The 19800-nt window shown below is 45.0% G+C and overlaps 1 protein-coding gene and 1 long non-coding RNA gene across 6 annotated transcripts; one reads left to right on the plus strand and one right to left on the minus strand.

Moving 5' to 3' along the window:
* Positions 1-2483: 2483 nt before the first annotated feature.
* LOC118238792 lies at positions 2484-6950 on the plus strand. Of its 2 annotated transcripts, XR_004769938.1 has the most exons (3): positions 2484-2739; positions 3959-4027; positions 6622-6950. It is a non-coding gene; the product is annotated as an uncharacterized LOC118238792 (long non-coding RNA). The 2 variants fall into 2 exon arrangements; XR_004769937.1 differs by lacking the exon at positions 2484-2739 and having other exon boundaries at positions 3625-4027.
* Tctex1d2 (Tctex1 domain containing 2) lies at positions 3482-14620 on the minus strand. Of its 4 annotated transcripts, XR_003484879.1 has the most exons (6): positions 14400-14618; positions 13238-13371; positions 10089-10158; positions 8429-8492; positions 5146-5228; positions 3482-3631 (listed from the first exon to the last, which is right to left on the minus strand). XR_003484879.1 is itself a non-coding variant. In XM_027412851.1 (5 exons), exons 1-5 carry the CDS (start codon positions 14510-14512, stop codon positions 3584-3586), a joined length of 429 nt encoding a protein of 142 aa, XP_027268652.1. In that variant the 5' UTR covers positions 14513-14617; the 3' UTR covers positions 3482-3583. The 4 variants fall into 4 exon arrangements, 2 of the variants coding, with proteins under 2 accessions (XP_027268652.1, XP_027268653.1); XR_003484880.2 differs by lacking the exon at positions 10089-10158 and having other exon boundaries at positions 14400-14620; XM_027412851.1 differs by lacking the exon at positions 5146-5228 and having other exon boundaries at positions 14400-14617.
* Positions 14621-19800: the final 5180 nt, after the last annotated feature.

Here is a 19800-nt window from a genome sequence, read left to right on the forward strand (position 1 = left end):
AATACAGTATGTGGTTGAGTTAAAATGTTGCCCAGGCTAACCTGGGATTCATCATCCTCCTGTCTGAATTTCCCAAGTGATAGTATTATACACAACCACAGTTGGCTTTCAAATTCCTGTTGGATTGTTTTGTTTTGAGACTGGCTGTCTCTCCTGGCAGATCTGGAGCTTGCTATGTGTCCAGGCTAGCCTCAAACTCAGATATCCTCCTAAAGGTGTGTGCCACCAAGCCTGGCTAGATCTTTTTTTTTAAGCACTGGGTGGCACAATCATGAGAATCTTCTACAAAGGGCTATAAGAAAGGAAGAAGATGGGTATAGTGGGAATTACCCTTGTAATTCCAACACTCAGGAGGCTAAGGCAGGAATACTGGTATACACATATTTGTTTGTTTTAGGATCTCACTTTGTAATCCTGGCTGGCCTGGAACTTGATAATGTAGGCTACACTGATCTTGAACTCACAGAGATCCAACTGCCCCTACCTTCCAAGTGCTGAGATTAAAGACATAGGCCACCACACCTCAGAATGTCAAGAATTTAATGCCAGGCTGTACTACACAGCCAGTGTAGTTCCAAGCCAGCCAGGACTGCAAAGAAGAGCTCCTATTTCAAAATATATTAGGGGAGACACACCATTATCATTTCAGTTCATTTCAACCAAATTACTAATAGCCCTCATGAAAAAGAGTGATTGGGAAATAAAAGCAGAAGCTAAGACTTTAACTGAATTAGCCACAATGTGGTATCATTCCCAGGTGTCAGGCTTAGCCTACAGCGCAAAACCCATCAAGTTAAGAGAGATGAATGCATCAAAGCCTTTAAAGGCACACACCTTTAATCACAGCACTCGGGAGGCAGAGGCAGGTGGGTCTCTGTGAGTTCAAAACCAGTCTGGTCTACAAGAGCTAGTTCCAGGATAGCCTCCAAAGACACACGGAAACACTGTCTCGAAACCACCACCACCCCCCAAAAAAAAGAAAAAAGAAAAGTTCAAAAACAATCCAATCCATTGCTTCTCAAAACAAACAGCAAAAAGCTACACACAGCATGCACCTTTAATCCCAGCACTTGGAAGGCAGAGACCAGATCTCTTGAGAGGTCAAGGCCACCCTGGTCTGGATAGTGAGCTCCAGGACAGTCAAGGTTACACAAAGAAACACTGTCTCAAGGGGGGGGGCAGGTATCCCAGGCTCACCTTGAACCCATCAGGCTGTATTAAACTCAAATACCCCTGCATGAGCCTCCTGGGTGTCAGGATTATAGCTGTGTGTCACCACACCCAGTTTTCAAACACTGGCTACATTTTACTGCATACGTTGTAAAATGTACAAAACTCACTTTATGCCATCGTTGCAGACACACATGCCTGAAAACTATTTCATAAATCCTTAGCAGTGAGAATTTCTATTCTAGTACAGTTACCTGTTTCTATTCAGTGGCCACCCACTAAACTGTCTTCCCAACGCAACAGTACACGGGGACCCATAGTTGGGAGACATTAAACCGAACCCGAACTTCCCATTCGCTAATGAAGAAGCTGCAACTCGGTGGTGAATTAAGTTTCTCGCCCACAGAACTTTGCCCGTAGAGTCCAAACTCTTGTCTGATAAATCTCACGCCAGTGTGGTTTCCACTTAAGACCTCTGCCTAGGCACTCACTCACTCACTCACTCACACTCTGTACACAAACACAGCGTCAGAGAGAGCACTGACCCCAATTCCTGATCTTACATTCTTCTCCAAGTCAGCCCCAAAGCCACTGCTTGTTGGTGAGCGAGCCCTCGCAGCCGCTGCTTCATGTTCCCTCGGGTCAATCCCCTCAGCCACTATCCATCGTTCACTCCCTGCTGCATACTTACTCGGTCATGGTCCCGTCGCAGCCTCTGCCTCGTGCTCTCCGAGGTCAGAGCCCCTCGCATTTGCTGCTCCGGGGTCGCAGACCCCTCACAAGCGGCCGCCGCCGGGTCACAGTCGTCCTGGCTGTCATTGTGTCTACCTCGGTCACAGTGGCCTCGCAGCCCCTGCCTCACACTTCCCTGGCTGTCACTGACCTGCTCTTCAGTCACAGCCCCCTCACGGTCCCCGCCGGCGTTTGGACACGCAAGCAAACACTACCCGGGGTTCCTTACCGCGGCTCTCCCAGGCTCCCGCGCCGTCCGATTCCTTCCTCGCGCCGCGTCACCCACTGGCGAAGTCAAATAGGTTGCGGGGAGACGCCCGGGAAACATCTGACCCGACTGCGGACCGGAAGTCCCGCCTACCGCCCGCCCTCTTGTCAATCCCACCATCGCATCCCTGAAAACCACAACCTGACATAGTAGTTCCGCTTCCAGCAGGGCCGGGCGGGTGGAGTGACTGAGCAGAAGCACCGGAGCCAGGCGCGGGGCCAGCAGCCCCGGAATGCCGGATGTGTAGCGCCTCCTGCCGGCGGGGACGGGACTCGCTCGGCCTGAGGTCTCCCGGCGTCCCTTGCGCCCGCCCTCGTTCACACGGGCGGTCCCGACGCCCAGCCTCACCGAAGAGTTCGAGAATTCGAGCCCGCTAGCCACGTTCGGGGATCGCTCGGGTCTGAGCTCACCTACTAGGTGACCTAGGGTGACCCACCAAAAAATGATCCCCACGAATCGACTCTCTGAGAAAGTAGTTGAGCCGGAGTTCAGGCGAGGGCACTGGTCAGAGTGCGCAGTCTAAGAGAACGCACTTGCCACGGTGAACTTTTGTTTTGTAAAGGTTTCTGGTAAGATTTGTGCGGGTCCACAGAGGTCATAAAAACGGCGACAGAGGAGCTGGAGTGACAGGCCCTGGTGAGCACCTTTAGGGGTGCTGGGACCTAAACGCTAGTCCTGTGCTAGGGCAGTAAGTGTCCTTAACTCTTAGCCACGGAGCCATCTCTCCATCCCATTTGTGATGGGCTATTTGTTTGGAGATTAAAAATAACTATTAGGGTCTTACACTATTTCCAGACTGGCCTGGAACTCACTATGTATCCCTCTTGCCTCAGCCTCCAGAATGCAGGCATCAGCCCCCACACCCAGCTCGATTTTGTAGATGTTAGGCAAGTGGGTGCATAAAGTTACAGAAGAAAGATGGGAGAAAATATTTTGAATACATTTGTTTGCACTTTTTACTTGAAGATAACTAAGAAGAAAGAGGATGGTTAAACTGTTGGGGTACATTCAAAGAGAAAAATGGTTAAAATCTGACATACACACACATTTAAGTTCAAGTAGGTATTTGGACATGGCAGATAAAATGGCCCAAATAAGGACAACTGGAGGAGACACCAAGGGCCTCTGTGGGGGAAATGATCATCGCAAAAATAGTAGATTGTAGCCAACACAGAAGTCTCCAAATTTATAGGGGTTCTACTTTATATATAACTTGAAACTTCTTAGACCCTGATACTAAACAAATGTCGAAAGAGCTCAGACAGCATAATAAAGTCAAACTACTAAATATATAAAATCTAAAACAACAGATTTTAGGTGCCAAAGTACCAACTTATTTTTATTTGATCAGGATACTTAACAATATAAAAAAGTCGAGGTTTCTTCATAGTCACAGTCATTCTTTCCAAAGATTCAGTAGTAGAAACAACCAAATGCTGCTACAACACAGAATAAGCTGTCCTATAAATGAATTAATAAATAAGTAAGAAAATAGAAATCTAGGATATTAGTGCTAATGAGAAAGCAGGTCAAAAAGGCAATTGAAATTAAGACTATATCAGTGTTATATACTAGTATAAATAAACTAGACCTTCAATAATTTTCTTTTTAACTTTTTCTTCTGTTTTCAAAGAATCTCCATACATAACCCAATAGGCTTCACCATAGACAATCAAACTTGAAATGACCTTCCTGCCTCAGGCTCCCAAGTATAGGGATTACAGATGATTCCCTCCATACCCTCCTCCTTTTCGTAAGTTTTCAATTATGAAGATTTCTTCCTTCCAGAAACAGGTTTCTAAGGGGCAGCTATAAAGTTGTTTTCCTGAGGATACCTACAAGACTGCTTACTAAAAGGTAGGTGGGGAGTTGGGAGAGTGGATAATTGAAGCAGTGAATTTGCATGTATGGAAATGCCAACGAAACCCATTCTGTATAATTAACATTCAGAATCTAATATTTGAGGTTGAGGAAGGAGGCTAGAGTGGGAGGGCAGCCTCTTTAATTACATGTATATATATAAATAATTATTTATACTTGTAATTAATTATATAATTACTTATACATATAATTAATTATATGGTGTGGTGTGCTTGCCTTTAATGCCTGCTCTCAGCAGACAGAGAGCACGATCTGAGGCCTGCTTGTTCTACACAGAAAGCTCCAGGCCAGACAGGGTTATATAGTGAGACTCTTGTCTCAAAAAAACAAAATCCGTGCTGTTGAGATGGCTCAATGGTGAAAAGCACTGCTCTTGCAGAGGACCTGTGCGGTTCCCTGCACCCTCATTAGGTGGATCAGTCTGATACCCCCTTCTGACCTCTGGGGACACCTGCACTCACATGAACACACACACACATATTTATATATACTTATAATTATATATATTTTAAAAACAATGAGGTAAAATAACAGGAAGATAGAAAAACAATCAGATTTCTTAGATTAAATATATGAATGAAACATTAGGTAATGCATATTTACAAAATAATTACTCTATATCCCCCTACTTAACACAAAATAATTATCAAATGCTTTGAGGTTGTTGGAGTAAGTGCATTACCCAGAGCAAGTGATACAGGATACTGTCATTGACAGTAACAGCACTTTATAATACACTCTGGATAGGGAAACACAGATTCACACATGCTAGGCAAATTTTCACTAAATCGCCCAAGCTAGTCTTGAATTCACTCTTTGCCAAGAGGATCTTCAAGTGGAGACCTCTTGCTTTAGCCTCTTGAGCCCCTGGAATTAGAAGCCTGCATCACCAGGTCTAGCTTTATTTGTTCATCTTTTAGCTTACAAATCACCAAAGCTAAATTAAACTTTATTTAATTGCAGAGCTCAATTAAACTTGTTAATGTTTTTAAGAACTTACTATAGGAGTTCTACCTGTCTTAGCAATCAATGGCTGTCACACCAAACTTACTCCAGCCTGGTAGCAGGGAGGAAAACAAGCTGAACTTGAGTACCTAATTATGAGCCAGAAGCCAGCTGTTTGGTGGGCAGCACTCCGCTTCTGTGGCTGGGTTTGTGTGTTCTAACAACAGCATATCTGTGGAGGAAGACTTGGTTTTTGGTTTCTGTTTTTTGTTTTTGTTTTTTTGCAATTATTCACAGAATGACAGTTTGGTTTTGTTTGTGGGGATTTACAGGGGTGGTTTTTTTTTGGGGGGGGGGTTGAGATAGGGTCTCACGTAGTCATAGCCTTGGACTTCTAATCTTCCTGCCTCCACTTCTCAAGTGCTAAGATCAGAAACATGCACCACCACATCTACTTTATAATGATGCTTCTGTAAATCCTGGCAACTAGCAGTAACATGTGGGAAACTTTCCACAGACTCAGTTACTAATCCAAACATCAGCTTATTGATCAGAATCTACTTGCAAAACACCCTGGCAACTATATTTTTAAATAAGTTCCCTTTGTATTAAGGAAGCCACCCCATCTTTGGAAAACCTACTTTCAAATATTCATAATGTAATCTCAGAATAATCCAGTGGTTTCCTTAAAGTCAATCAAAGTGACTCAGCTGGAAATGGAACCCCCTTCCTAGTTTACTCAGTTCAATTTGTGTTCTGCTCTACTAATTACAACCTGAAGGACTTTAATTGGGGTGATTTCTGCCTATATCCACCAAGTGCTGGGAACATTGACATATACCACTATGTCCAGTTCAGTGAAAGTGATAGGGAAAAAAAAGGCTAAATGGGGTACTTTTATATTCTGTATTATAAAATACATTTGTATTTAATATTGTAGAAAGGAATATGCATATATGTGCTAGCAGAATACATCATTAATTGTTGTTTGTTTATATTTTTGAGACGGTCTCTCATGTATCCCAGGCTATCCTAGAATTAAATTGTAGACCAGGCTGGCCTTGAACTCACAAAACGGCCTTCATCTGCCTTCTTAGTGCTATGGACTAAAGGCTTGCATTACCATGCCTAGTTAATTGTTCTTTTAAAAAATATATTTTAAAAATTATATTAAAGGCGACGCCTTTAATCCCAGCACTCGGGAGGCAGAGGCTGGCAGATCTCTGTGAGTTCAAGGCCAGCCTGGTCTCCAGAGCGAGTGCCAGGATAGGCTCCAAAACTACACAGAGAAACCGAAAAACAAAACAAACAAAAAACAAAACAAACAAACAACATATATATATATATATATATATATATATATATATATATCCTATTTTACCTGTTTGGGTGTTTTGTCTGCATTTATGTCTGTGTACAACATGTGTGCAGTGCCTGTTGAAGCCAGAAGAGAGGGTGGTGGGTCTCCTGGGACTAGTGCTACAGACAGTCCCGAGTTGCTATGTGAGGACTAGGAACTGAACCTGGGTCCTTTACAAGAGTAGCCAATGTTCTTAACTGCTGAGTCATGTCCATGTCTTCAGCCCCTAATTGTTTGTTCTGAGTTAACCCTACCCACATCCCAGATGCCCCCAGTTCCCAGAGGACTGACTACAAGGTTAATACAGAAGCGACCATCACTCAGTATTTGAAGTTCCTGAGCCCATACATCAACTGAAGGAAGCATGTGAAGGATGCTAATGAGAAACATACAGCCATCACAGGCCTCTAAAACATTCCTGAGCACCCGACTAGAGGGGTAAGACTGAGCTCCAGAATGACTTTGTCTCCTATCCAGCCCTGCTTCTCCCAGTATCATCTGCTGCATGATGAGGAGATGCAAACACACTTTTGAGGACGTTAATCTACTGTTGTCTCAGATTGTCAGCTCTCTGAATAAAGCACAGAGATTCAATTCCTGTCTCTCTTCACTGGCACCTGTGAGCAGCCAGGCAGAAGGAACTCTGGTTTTCTAGTCACTTCTTTTTTACAGTTCCTTTTATTTCTCTTTAGTTTTTGAGAAGTGGTTTTAAGATAAAGTAGCTAATTTTATTATTGAAAGTAAGTCATCCTTGCTTATAGAATCTTCATCCAAGTTCTTTTGTTGCTCAGTAAAGTGTGATATGTTCAAATGAACAGATAGTTTTAAACTAAGTTAATTATTACTCTCATAAGGATTATCAGGACTGGGTTTTGGGAACACAGTGATTTATATGGGGGTGGCCAGTGGGGGTGGTTTGAAAGAAAATGGCCCCCAAAGAGAGTGGCACTATAGGAGGTGTGGCCTTGCTGGAGGAAGTGTGTCACTGTGGGGGCAGGTTCTGAGGTCTCTTTTGCTCAAGTTTGGCTCAGTGTGACAAAGAGTCAACTGGCTGTTGCCTGCAAGATGTGGGACTCTCAGCTCCAGCACCATGTCTGCCTGCACACCACCATGCTCCCTGCCATGATGATAACGGACTGAACCTCTGAACTGTAAGCCAGCCACTCCAACTGTTTCCTTTATGAGAGTTGCTGTGGTCATGGTGTGTCTTCACAGCCATAGAAACACTAAGACGGGGTTGTATAGGTTAATCTTCATTGTCAACTTGACTAGGTATAGCATCATATCAGAGACACTGCTGGGAAAGTCTGTGGGAACATCGCTAGACAGATTTAACTGAGTAGGAAAGACCCGCAAGTTACTCCTGCCACAGCTACCAACTGCTTCTGCTTCCAGGCCTTCCTCACAGCAGTGGACTCTACTGCTGGAACTCAACCTTTCCTCATTAAGTGGCTTCCTGTCATATCTGGTCTCAGCAATAAGTAAAACAAGTAGCCAATATGGTCTTTTTGTTTGTTTGTTTGTTTTGTTTTTTGAGAAAGGGTTTCTCTGTGTAGCCCTGGCTGTCCTGGAACTCTGTCTGTAGACCAGGCTGGCCTCAAACTCACAGAGATCCCCCTGCCTCTCTCTGCCTCCCAAGTGCTGAGACTAAAGGTATGCGCCGCCACCATGTGTGCATGTGCAAAACTATTTTATTAGAAACCATTTTATCATTTTCCTGCTTTAAGCAGAAATGTCTATGAGTTATGCTTATGGTTTTTGAACAAATAAAATAGTAAAATTTAAAATAAAACCACTGATACCAGGCAGTGATAATGCACACCTTTAATCCCAGCACTCAGGAGTCAGAGGCAGGTGGATCCCTGAGTTCAAGGCCAGCCTGGTCTACGTCAGGGCTACACAGAGAAACCCTGTCTCAAAAAAAAAAAAAAAAAGTTTCAGTAAAAACACCTTATCCAGAAATCTGAGAGATGTGTCTCAAAAATACTACAGTATCCTCACTTTTCGAAGTAATCTGATATACACTGGCCATGTGTCCCCAGACAGGAGAAAGGAGTTTCCCAAAGACTTACGTTCATGAAGACATCATGAGTGTAGTTGTCAGTGTCTGCATCCCAGAAGCATCGAGCAGCCATGCTGAAATGCCAATCAAGAATGGTCAGCAGTACACTGGACTATGATCTTCTATGGGCAAGTTCACTCCCTACAACCTCACAGGTCCCTGCTCTAAACCTGTCCATGGCACATGGAGAGAAATGTATTTGTAAAGCAAAGTATTCTGGACAACCAGCTAGAGGGGAGGCAGCCAGGGCCTCTAGCCACCTCAGCACCCCAGCTGGCTGCCTGACAACTACAGGGGTCAAACACTCCAAGTCTCTGGTACTTAGAGTGGCCCTCCACTATAGATTACTTCAGCTAGCACACTTGTGGGTGATTTTCAGTGGGTTCAATTCCTGCAGGATAATAGAAAAAGTGGTCTAACAAAGGACCCCACATAATACTTCATCCAATCTGGTTATTTGTAGAGACCTATACAAGACAGGGACAACTGAGCTAGAATTTAGTCTTCTAACTAGACCAGCATTAGGAGGTTCAAACCTGTAAAACCAACCAGGGCAGCAGAGTGAGACCCTGTTTCAAAAACAAACAATAGCCAAGTATAGCCTTGCAAATCTAATCCCAACACCTGGGAATTGGAAGCAGAAGATGTAGAACTCAAGGTCATCCTCAGCCACAAAGTGAACTTGAGGCCAGCCTGGGCTACAGTGAAACCCTGTCTCAAAAAAAACAAAAAAAAACTAGAATTTGAAAATACTGTTAGGGGCTGGAGGAATATGAATACAACATCAGACTGTATTTATAACTAATAAAGCTAAATCAAAGAGTAGTGCTTTTTTTTTTTTTTTTTTTTTTTCCTGAGACAGGGTTTCTCTGTAGCTATGGAGCTTGTCCACTCACTGGAGCCTGGAACTCACTCTGTAAACCAGGCTGGCCTCAAACTCACAGAGATTCTCTTGCCTCTGCCTCCTGAGTGTTGGGCCCTATAGAATGTCTTGAAAGGATGGAAGAAAGAAACCTGTGCACCATGGCATAAAATGGAGGTCAAAGGGCAACTACTAAGAGTTGGTTCTCTCCTTCTACTAAATTGAGTCCAATGATTAAATTTGGGTTGTCAGGCTTGATGGCCGGTGCCTTAACTGATGAGCCATCTCTTTAGCCTCCCAGGACTTTTTGGAGCTTGGCCTGACTACATCCAACGAAGTCAACCCAAATCAGTAAAAGTTTCAAATACAAAACACAATTCTGAAGACAATTCTAGCTTTGTGGAGGCTGAGATTATAGTGAATTGGAGACCACTTACTTCCTATGCATAAGGCCCTAAGTTCAACATCTCCACCCCACAGACTGCAAACTAGATAATGTGGATTGTCAATGATATCAGAGTCAGGCCCTGCTGACAAGGGGCTGCGAAGTAATGCTATCACACCCACATGCAGAACATGAAACAACAGTGTCATGACTAAATAAGAGGTGACTCTAGGGACATGAACCTTGGAACCCACCTAGACCATTAGCCTTACTACTCAGCTGTCAGAACCTCTTCAGTGCATAGCTGCATCTGGTAAACCATCCTCCTCATTCTTGCAAAGACAAAGGCTCAGTGAATTATCTATCTATACAATGGATAACTCCCAAGGAACCCAGATATGACAGGAAAAACCAACTACTCACAATACTCCTTCACCCCTCTGTTCTCCAATCACTACTTGCACCACCATTTTATACCGGTCATATCCCAATTCTAGAAAGGAAAAGAAAAGAAAGTTATCTCTATTCAAGTACATAGTAAGGGCTGGAGAGATGGCTCAGAGGTTAAGAGCACTGGCTGCTGTTCCAGGTTCTGAGCTCAATTCCCAGCAACCACATGGTAGCTCACAACAATCTATAATGAGATCTGGTGCCCTTTTCTGGCATGCAGGCATACACGAAAATAGAACACTGTATAGATAATAAATGAATAAATCAAGTACGTAGTAAATGACCTACTGAACACAGATTCTTCCAGAATAGATGTAAACACTCAGTCCATGGGTACTTAAGGAATATGAGAGTGAGATTAGGGGTCTGAGATCTGGAGAGAAACCCTAACTATAAAAGTACGGCACAGTAAATCCTTAGAGCCTAACTTTTCCTTTGAATTTCTCTGTCTGTTAAAAGTGAATGCTCTCACCTGTTAGACTGTGAGGTGAGATACAGTATGCAAAGCTCTAGCTTAGTACTGATACACAGGGGTCTTCAGTGAACCTTGGCCCCTATCTGAGAAATGAGAAACCATTCCGCTTGCCTCGGGGACCAGAGAGCTCACAACAGAACTCAAAAGCAGACAATTTATTTCAGGAGTGGCATGCACAAGGTGTGACAGAGCTGGGAGTTCTTCGCTGGGGTGGAGGTGGAGGTGGGAGGAGGGGACACAGGATCAGAAAAGACTTTACCAGGTAAAGAGGGTTCTCCATTCTATGGAGAGGGAATAGCAAACACAAAGGCATGAGGATGGGACTCGAGGTGGCTCAGAGTACACAGTGCTTGCTGCTCCTGCAGAGGACCTGAGTTCCACTCTCAGCAGTTCACAACCACCTCTATCTTCAACTCCAGGGAATCTGATGCCCCGTTACAAGGGCACCCACAAATAGACAGACAGACAGACAGACAGACAGACACGCATGCACGCACACACACACACAAATTACAAATAAAACTAGGCAGATGGTGAGAACATGGGATCTTCAGGAAAATGTAAGCTATTCATTGACGTGGAGAGGAAGAGAAGGAAGGAAAGAAACATAACCTGGGCGTGGTTGCAAATATAACCCAGCACTCTGGAAGCTGCAGGAAGAGGATTTCAAGGCCAGAATGCAGGACAGCACAGTAAACTGGACAAAACACCTGAGGACTACAGATACCCTCCAGGGGCAGCTTGAACGAAATTCTTAGAAAAGAGCCTGGTGATGGTGGTGGTTTTGTTAGAGCCATGATCTCACAGTGTAGCCCTGGCTGATGTCACACAGTCATTAATCTCCCTGCTTTAGCCTCCCCAGAGCTATGACTACAGGTGGGCACCACCACCCTGCTCTCCAAATTATTTTTTTAAGAACACCACACCCTCACCTGAGCTTCCCCCCTTCTCTCTTAATCCCTAACAGCACAGAAATGTAAGTGGGACACTTACATTTACAGGGCTATACAGAGAAACCCTGTCTCAAAAAACAAACCAAAGAGAACACTGCAAAGGGTAAGCTAACTGAATGCCTTCACAGTATTATCAACTGGCCAACAGGTGAATTTCCTTCTCAGAGTTGTTTATAGTTGCACTTGACTATGTAAGGCCCTGGAGCACTAACTCATTTCAGCTGGCTTAGCACGACTATTTTTGTGACATAGCAGAACAGATTTTATAAGTATGTACCTAAAGTACTTTCTAAAAGAAATGTCAATTAATATTCATTAATTGTGTCATCAATTTATCCTGGTACCCCAGTGTTTACTACTATGATCTCTAACTTCTTAACCTGCTGTTGCTAATAATGCCTCTTACTTTCCATTGAGAGTACACTACAGAAGAAATATAGCTTTATTTATTCTGTGAGTATTGAAATACTAAATGTACTGTGAATAGCTGCCAATTCATGTGTTAGATGAAAATGGAATACTGTTTTGAAAACAAATCCTCCACTCTTACAGAGTAGCCTCACTGGAATAAAAGTTGTGACATTTTACCAAATTAAATGAAAAGAAAGGAAAAACTAATTAAGAGGTTATGGCTGGGTTTGTGACTGTGACTTTGTGGTACAACACTTGCCTGGCATACAGGAGGCCCAGAACTCTATCTCTGACACTACAAAAAAGGGGGCAGCACAGATAGAAATAAATAACTTTTCTGACGGTTTAACATTAAAAATAGGACATGAGGTGGTCATGGTGCCTGCCTTTAATCCCAGCACTCAGGAGGCAGATGCAGGTGGATCTCTGTGAGTTCCAGACCAGCCTGGTTTACAAAGTGAGTTCCTGGATAGTCAGGGCTACACAGAGAAACCCTGTCTCAAAAAACAAAGAAAAAAAACAAAAACAAAAAAACAGGCATGATGGCACACCTCTTTTCTCCCATCATTCAGGAGGCAGAGACAACAGATGAATCTCCATGGATTCCAGGCCAGCCTGGTCTACATAGCAAGTTCCAGGCCAGCAGAGCTATACAATGAGATCCTGTCTCAAAAAACAAAAAAGTTTTTGTTAGCAAGAGACAAAAGCACAAAATGTACTATGCATATGTCAAGTTTGGCAAGAGTGGAGGGCTGAATAAGAAAGGCAGTTAAGGATTCAGCAAGAAGTGGGCCTAGGACAGCCTGGGAGGGTACTGAACGCCAGACAAAATAATCTATAGTTGGTGGGGAAAACAAGCAAAATTTACCAAGGAAAGGAGGCCTTTCTGAATATTTGGGTTTCCTGGACATTGGTTCCCTATGATGCTTTCATGCAAAGCTTTACTGTTTCCTATAGTCTGCAAAATCCCACCTGAGTAAATGTCACCAAATAATTATAGAATTCTAGACTCTGAAGAAAAAGTTGTCTTTAACAGAATGCATAGTTCACCTTCTGGGTTCAAAGATGGGGCAGGGTGCCAGGTGGGCAGCGATGGCCCATGCCTTTAATCCCAGCACTCAGGAGGCAGATTTCTATGAGTTCAATGCTAGCCTGGTTTACAGAGTGGCTTCCAGGACAGCTAGGACTACACAGAGAAACCCTGTCTCAAAAGGGGGGGGGGGAGCAGTAACAAATGGGTAGAGTTGGGTGTTTGAAGCATTTCCAGCTGCAGCCCATGTTACCTTTTAGTTTATCCTTAATGGTTTCTGACAGATGTTTTGTGAGATGAGGCATTTCATCTGGAGAATATTCAGCACTTGCCAGTTCTTCCTTGAGCACGGCATGGATGCAGTCTTTAACCACAGAGGGTCTAAACCTAAGTCAAACAATTTGAGAATATCTAAATGTCAGCTCAGAACCCCAGTGTGTCTATACACTTCAGCCTTTTTGTCATCAGTAGCCCTAAAATACTGTATCTAGCTGAGAGGTGGTGATTTATGCCCTTTGGTCCCAGCACTCGGGAGGCAGTCTCCAGCTCTCCACCTTGGTTTTTGAGGCAGAGTTTCTCACTGGGACTTGAAAATAAGGGTGGCTCCCCAGGGAGCACCAGAGTCTGTTTCTCCAATACTGGGATCAAATTTTCATCACTGGGATTACAATATGCAATGACTCCTTTAATGGGTGCAGGAATTGCTTTCAGAGCATGACAGACAAAGATATCTCTACAACCACCCACCAGTCTACACTCCCACTTTGGCCTCAAATTTAAAAAAAAAAAAAAAAAATCCTCTCTTGGGCCCAGTGAGATGGCTTAGCTGGTAAAGGCCCTTGCAGCCAAGCCTGAGACCCGAGTTGAATCTCCAGGACTCACAAAATGGAGAACAGAACAGAACCCATTCCCGCAAGTTGTCCTCTGACCACAGTGCACAGTAGTATGTGTGCACTCTACACACGCAATCCTTTTTATTTTGAAAGATGATGTTAGTGACTAAGATTTTACAGACTTAAGTGACCACCCTCTTCTAGCAACCTATCGGGCTGGTGGTCGATGCTATGCTATATGGGAGGGCTCTTTGTATAGACTTGCGGACACCAGAATTATCCCGGCACAGGTGAGCACGCGGTAACTCTTGGAGTACTGCTTGCACACTGCTTGTTTCTAACCTCTGTTTTTCCTGTCCCCCGTGCACATCCCCTAAAGCCCCGGAGAGGTCAACCACTCCCACGTATGGCTCAAGGAAGGAACTGCCAATCCCACTGCAGAGCTCACTGAGGGAAAAGTCGCCACGTCTGAAGGCAAAAGCCCGCCCAGCCCCGCCCCTCTCCGCGTCTCCTTGGCGACGCTCGAGCGCCAGAGTCCCACTCCCGACCGACATTGCCCTCTGTGTCCCGTCCGCTACGCGCCTTTGCTGGAAAACGGGCCTCAGAATATAGGTGTTCTCGGGCTCCCCTGTGTTCTTCTCCGACTCGTACAAGGCATCGGAGGTGCCAATGGATAAGCGGGTGGACACAGCCATAATCCCGCATCTGGATCCTGCCGATCTCTAGAGCGAGGCCCAGCCGGTTGCTGCTGCTCGGAGGTCCGGGAGCGCGTCCCCAGGGCAACCGGTCGCTCACGTGACTTGTCACGGCCACGCCCTCCCTGCGCATGCGCGCTGGCAATACTAACTGATGCCTAAGCAGTTGGTAATTAGAGAATTTACCATCCGCTCACAGCCAGCAAGCTGCAGGACCAAACCCATCCTAACTTCCTTTTGTTTCCTCTGTTCCTGGTTTTTGAGACAGGATACACGTAGACTGGCCTGGAATTTTTTCAGACTGGCCTGGAATTCGCTAGGTAACCGAAGGTGCCCCTGAACTCCGGCCTCGACTTCTAAGTTAAAAGAAGTAGAATTTATAATTTTTTTGTTTTATTTTTTGAGGCAAGTTTTTTTAATTGAAATTTTTTATACACTGTATTCTTATCACAATTTCCCCCTATGCTTATTCCACCAGATCCTCCCCACCTCCCTGACAGATTCAAAGAAAACTAATTCTCTAAATTCCAAAGGGCAGCCCAGAAATGAGCTCAAGCTGGACCACAGGAATTCTGGCTGTGAGATACTCAGGACTGGTGAAACCGGTTGCCTTACCTCCTGCAGGAAGGACAGTAGTCAACCCAGGCTCTTATCAGCCTATCAAAGTGTATACTGGCCTCCAGGCTCCCTCACAGATAGCTCTGGCCATGCCAGTCTCCTGGCCTGGCCATGTTCAGTCTACTTTCTCTCTGCCCTGGACTCTCTCAAATGCCTCTGGCTATTCCCTCATATCTATAATAAAACCCTTAACCAGGTCATGTTGGCAATTTCTTTACTGTGTCCCCTTGAATACACTTCCCACCCCACCCCCAACTCAGGCCCTTTCTTTACTTTCAACACTCTGGGGACACAGGTTGGCAGACCTTGGAGTTTGTGGCCAGCCTGTTAGCCTGTTTTAAGGAGGGAACGTAGAGTGAAAAGGGCCAAGGAAAAAAATACTCTGCCCCTGACTTGACCCCAGAACCAGTGCTTGAAATCCCACCAATGCCTGAGCTTGCTCCAGAGCCAGGCTACAGAATCCCATCAACCCCTGAGCACAGAATCCCACCAATCTCTGAGCTTCCCTTAGAATCAGGTCACAAACCCCCCCCTCCCCCCAATCCCAAGCCACCCAGGGCCTGCCTCCCTAAGAAACTATGAAAGCTCTGTAAAGTTTTCTGCTACTTCTCACCCTAGGGGCAGCCACTCTCCTGGATTTTTCCTTCCCATTCATCTCTTAAGTGAGGTTCCTTCTGCGATGTGACACATTCCATGGAGTGGAACCCGGCTGTAATAATTTCTGTGGGAGCCAGAGAAGACAAGAGTTTTAACACTTCCATTGGGGAAACTTGCCCTAGCAGAGCAGAGTTGTTACAGTTCCCCAGGACCTGAGGAGAACTCTAACACTTCTCCTGAGCAGAGCTATAACAACTTCACAGGGAAACCTTCCCTGCCACCAGAGCAAAGTTGTTAAACTTGCACTGGGGAAACCTTTCCCTGGAGCAGAACTGTAAGCTGCTGTGCTTAGAGTGACTGTGGTAGTCCTTGGCTCCAGACTGCTAGGATCTCTTTCCACCTGAGCTGCAACGTTTACAAGTTCTGTTAGGTCCCAAAGAAACACTGGAGGAGTCTCACTCAGTACCTGTGTCTCCTCCCAGTACTTCTCAGCCTGCCCCACAGCCTAGCCTCTCCAACCCAGGGCCTGGGCTTCACTTCCTTTCCCTCAGGTTCTGATTTCTACACAACTCAGTCATTTTGGCTACATGCTCTCTTGGTTCCCATGCATTCTCTTAGTCCGCTTGGTCCCCTCTCTCCTCTCGTCCTCTCTTGCCTCCCCCCCCCCACCCAACACACACACATAGCCTGGTCTATTTATTCTGCTAGCCATGGTCAGTCTGAACTCTTCCAGATGCCTCTGGCTGTTCTCTCCCTCATGTACAATAAGACTCTTCTTCTAACTGGGAGGTGGTGGCACACATCTTTAATCCCAGCACTTGGGAGGCAGAAGCAGTGGATCTATGAGTTTGAGTTTGAAGCCAGCCTGGTCTACAAAGTGAATTCCAGGACAGCCAGGGCTACACAGAGAAACCCTGTCTCAAAAAAAAAAAAAATAGGAAGGAAGGAGGGAGAAAGGGAGAGAGAGGAAGAAAAGGAAGACAGGCAAAATAAACACAAAAGTGAAAACCAAAATATACAAGCAAAAGGCCAATAAGATATACCCAAAATAAAGCAAAATGAAGCAAAAAAAAAAAAAGTCTGCCCAAATCCATTGATTTCTGTGTAAATTGATGACACAACTGCTCCATGATGTGGTTAAGATTTTTATTGTAGATATAAGAGAACAGCCAGGAATATCTGAAAGAGCCCAGAGCAGACAGAGAAGGCAGCAGAATGGACAGAGTCAGCAGATCGGACTGGCTCTATATGAGGGAGGGAGGGAGGGAGGGAGGGAGGGAGGGAGGGAGGAGGGAAGATAGCAGGGAATAGAGAATAGAGGGACAATATCGAGAGAAGCAGGAGCAGAGCACAGAGAGACTACAGCAACAATAGCAGGGTGATGAGGAGAATGAGTAGCTGTGGGGAGGGAAGCCCATGAGTTTAGGATGAGGAGGAGGTGAGAAGGGCTAGGATGCTAACATGGACTTTGAAATGTCTAAGAGGTATTTATGATGCTGAGGGAGTCTGGAGGCCAGCATGAACTTTGATACAATGATAGGCCTCACAGGTAACTGATAGGTATTTCTGAATCCCTGATAGTGGGGAATTAAAAGTCCAGGTTTAATGAGCAAAGCACCCCTGGGTGCTCTTGGGGGAACAAACGTGGGGAAATCACATGGCATCTCTAGGGACTGGAGCTTAAGTACCCTGTAGGCATGGTCTTGAACAGCCCCAGGGGAGAAGCCACCACCTTGTGGACTTAGGGCCAGGGTTTGGAATGGGTAGGAGTGGAACTGAAGTGGAGCTCCCAGCTGAACAACTGGACATCCCAATCTTTTTGGTTACTTTTTTTTTTTTTTTTTTTTTTTTGGTTTTTCGAGACAGGGTTTCTCTGTGTAGCTTTGGAGCCTATCCTGGCACTTGCTCTGGAGACCAGGCTGGCCTTGAACTCAGAGATCCACCTGCCTCTGCCTCCTGAGTCCTGGGATTAAAGGCGTGCGCCACCAACGCCCGGCCTTTTTGGCTACTTTCTGTTGGCATGGGATGACATGGGGAAGGGAGACGGTAGTCAGTGGGCTCATGCTCTGTGGGAAGTGTGGGTAAAGACACATTTGGTTAACTGTCATCCTAGAGACCTCAGGAATCTGTTTCTTGAGGAAGTGGAGAAGGCAAGTTGCTAGGAGAAAAAATAGGTTATTATCACCAGCCCTGTGAATGGGGCTGGCCATGGGAAGAGTGAAGACTGCCAGGAAGAATGGAGTGGAGATGTGCCCTGGTTGCACAAAAAGAGAGAAGGGTGAATGAGCCACATGAAAAAGCAGATATGAGCCAGGCAGCGGTGGCACACACCTTTAATCCCAGCACTCAGGAGGCAGAGGCAGGCGGATCTCTGTGAGTTAGAGCCTGGTCTACAAGAGCTAGTTCCAGGACAGCCTCCAAAACCACAGAGAAACCCTGTCTCGAAAAACCAAAAAACTAAAAACAAAAAAAAAGCAGACATGCACTTGGGTCTGGAGAGGTGGTACTCTAAATTGTCAAACACCATCAGAGCTGAGAAAAAATAACTCTCACCTGAGTAAGCAGAAATGAGACAGGTTTCCAGATACCTAGGGCAGCTATCCCAGGTTTCTCCATGGCCAGTGGGGACAGAGGTTTCATCAGTCCTCAACTGCCAGGCCCAGAAGATCTGACTGACTTTCCTGTGGAGAAGAATTTGGGACGGGGGGGGGGGGGGGGGAGACTGGCCTACCTTGTCTTGACGAAGCAGGGAAATCAATTCCCTGGTGTCCTGCTGGTCCACAGTCTGGACAGGGTCCTAGTAGCAGTTAAGGTGCAAGGCAGTTTTACACTCTGTGGGTGGCTTTCCTACATTTGAAGCGAGCTCCAGATGGAGGCTCTTCTGTAGCTGCCAGGAGAAGCTACAGATCTCTATTCTCAGATCTCTGAAGCGTTTGAGGTTTTAGGATGGGATCACTATCTCTTAGGTGTAAGCAGTTTAGTATCTCTAGAAGGCAAACCCAGTTTTCACAGTGTAAACAATTTAGTGCTTTTAAAATTACTCTTACATTACAAAATCTGGCTGCCAGCAACAGAGGTGCAGCTTTGATATTTCAGTAAATCAGCATTGTTTTAAACCTTATCTTTCATAAACCTTGTTTTTAGGACAGGACAGGAATCACACAAAAATCCATCTTAATCTAAAGCATCTTGGAGACCTGTTGTAAGATATCGGTGAAGTCACATGACCTCCCTCTTTTCAACCCTAGTCAAAATGGTGTTATTTTCAGAAAAGTTATAATTTGGACTTACCAGTTTTAAGTTAACCTTTGTTACAGATTTTTAACCATATCCATTTCCTTAGCTTTTTTTTTTCTTTAATAATGTAAAATAGCCTAAAATAACTTTCTCTGTCATTACATCAGATTCAGGACCAGAAAAGTCCAGAGGCAAATTCTGAGTCCAGGCAACTAGTTGTTAACCAAGACACACAGAACACGTAAACTCAGACATCCAAGACCAGTCAGAAACAAGCATGTGGCCAGATAAATTTACATATTTCCATCATACAAACAAAATGTATGGAACAGAAAGACAAATAAAACTTTTCACAGGAAACCCTGTCAGATGACCAACTTAAAAATCCTGAAATAGGAGTTTACAGTATAAGAAACCATAGGAATAAAAGAATTCTTAGGAGTGAGGAAGTTGAGAGTGAAAACGAGTGAGGGGCAGGACTGCAGGTGGAAACAGAGATAGCATAGTAGGTCTGCAGTCTGACCGAAAGGTGAGAGAAAGCCAGGAAGGAGCAGAAGATAAGGGAGACTTCCACGTGGGTCTGCAGGCTGCAAGAGCCAGAGCCACATGGAAAATACAGCCAGCTTAAACTGTGGGTCTCAGAGGCTATTGGGGGAAGGGAGAGAACAGCCATGCCCTGGACACGTAGCAATAGCAGCAGCCTTTGTCTCTGTTCCTTCTGCTAGAGATAAGGGGAATGACTTCTCTTGGCTGATGGGAACCAGTTTCACAAGTTCCTGAGGAATGCTGGCTTTTATCCAACTTGCAGAAATCTTCCTATAGCCCATGTTAAGCTT

This window comes from Cricetulus griseus, chromosome 4 (genome assembly GCF_003668045.3).
Source record: "Cricetulus griseus strain 17A/GY chromosome 4, alternate assembly CriGri-PICRH-1.0, whole genome shotgun sequence".
Lineage (NCBI taxonomy): Eukaryota > Metazoa > Chordata > Mammalia > Rodentia > Cricetidae > Cricetulus > Cricetulus griseus.